This window comes from Triticum aestivum, chromosome 7B (genome assembly GCF_018294505.1).
Source record: "Triticum aestivum cultivar Chinese Spring chromosome 7B, IWGSC CS RefSeq v2.1, whole genome shotgun sequence".
Lineage (NCBI taxonomy): Eukaryota > Viridiplantae > Streptophyta > Magnoliopsida > Poales > Poaceae > Triticum > Triticum aestivum.
Genome location: NC_057813.1, coordinates 176,204,881 through 176,206,237, shown reverse-complemented (window position 1 = coordinate 176,206,237; position 1,357 = coordinate 176,204,881). Strand labels below are relative to the sequence as shown.

Below are 1,357 nucleotides of genomic sequence, written 5' to 3'. Positions count from 1 at the left end.
TGATTCGGCTGTCTCCTCGTTCTTGGCTTGGCTTTTCGCCTCCCAATTGTCGGATTTCATTTCGTTGCCTGATCGACGACATCATACAACAGACAAATTTGATGATACGATGACTGCTAATCGAGCAACAACAAGAACAACAACAATAACCGGAAATGGTACCATGCTGTTCCTCGATCGAATTTCTCCCCGCCCATTGCTGCTCGCTTTCGTCCTGTTTCTCTGAAGAAGAGGGGACGAAAAGGTCGAAATCCAGACTTGTTCTTGGTTAATCAGCAAGGTATTTTATATTATTGTGACGCAACAAACGTTTACCTTGACGCCGTGGTGTTGATGGTTCCGTGTGCGCCTTGGCCTTCTCTTCCTCCTCCTGCTCCCTGCTGAATTCCTCCATTCCTCTGCCCGCATCATCTACAGTAGCTCCAAAACTTCAGCAAGCACAGGGATACAAAATTATCTAAAGGTCCGTGATCATATATGGATTCTGCGTGCGTGCGTGCCTTGCCCTGGATGTTTCGTTTCATGCTTCGTGGGGACTGGGTGAGCTGAATCGATTGCCGCTGGGTCCAACAAGGCTGCGTATGAGCACCAAGAACAAGCTTGTAAGGATTGATCATAAAACTTCCCTGCTCCTTCCTCTCTAGTTCACAAAGTTGATTCAATCTATGACAATTGGAAGGAGAGGAGGATTGATCATAATACCTTTCTGGCTGTAGCTGAACTGCGTCGACACCATCAGGTAGAGCAACACCAACAGGGAGCCAAGTAACAGGCCGTACGCAACATAGCTGCTCTTCCACGGCGACGATCGGTTTGCGCTCCTCGCCGCCTTCCCCTCCGCTCGCATCATCTTGATATTAGCCTCCACGAAAATGGTCCTTGACCACACCGCGGCATAAGCACAGATCTTCCGAAAGCCCCGGCTTGGCTTTCAGAGAGCTCTCCTATTATTTTCGGTCTCTCTTTGATAAGAGGGAGGATTAGTTCGCTGAGAGAATATAGAATAAGAGAGACACTTGGACTTCCAGAGGTTACTTTACTGGTTCTTTGTACTTCATCGTGAATCCTTCTCCCTTTGTTTTCTTTGACATGTACGGGCTTATATCCAGAAGAAGTGATTTCACAGCACACGACGGGGGCCTTTGCAAGCTTGTATATTTGGACAAGTTCCATAAAGATGTCACAAAAAGAAAATTTTGAATACCGTAAATATACCAAAAAATATATATCACACGTGTCTTGTAAAAACGATATAATTATGAAACTTAGAGCGAAAGAAGAAAATGCCTAGCTGCAACCTCCCGTGTCACTCCGGTGGGCGATATTAGTTACGGCCACCTAATTAGGAGAGGATTGC

The 1,357-nt window shown here is 46.2% G+C and overlaps 1 protein-coding gene across 2 annotated transcripts in view; it reads right to left on the bottom strand.

The window, feature by feature from the left end:
• Positions 1 to 1,032, bottom strand: part of LOC123160931 (alpha-1,3-arabinosyltransferase XAT2) — a 16,527-nt gene extending 15,495 nt beyond the window's left edge. Inside the window, exons 1-3 of one of the 2 annotated variants that reach the window (XM_044578784.1) lie at positions 703 to 1,032; positions 316 to 420; positions 5 to 68 (exon numbers count right to left, since the gene is read on the bottom strand). In XM_044578784.1, the coding sequence (XP_044434719.1) occupies positions 5 to 68; positions 316 to 420; positions 703 to 850 (317 nt within the window). In that variant the 5' untranslated portion in view covers positions 851 to 1,032. Of the gene's footprint in view, positions 1 to 4; positions 223 to 315; positions 576 to 702 lie in introns of those variants that run through there. The other variant, XR_006480461.1, reaches the window with a different exon arrangement.
• Between the last annotated feature and the right edge of the window lie 325 nt (positions 1,033 to 1,357).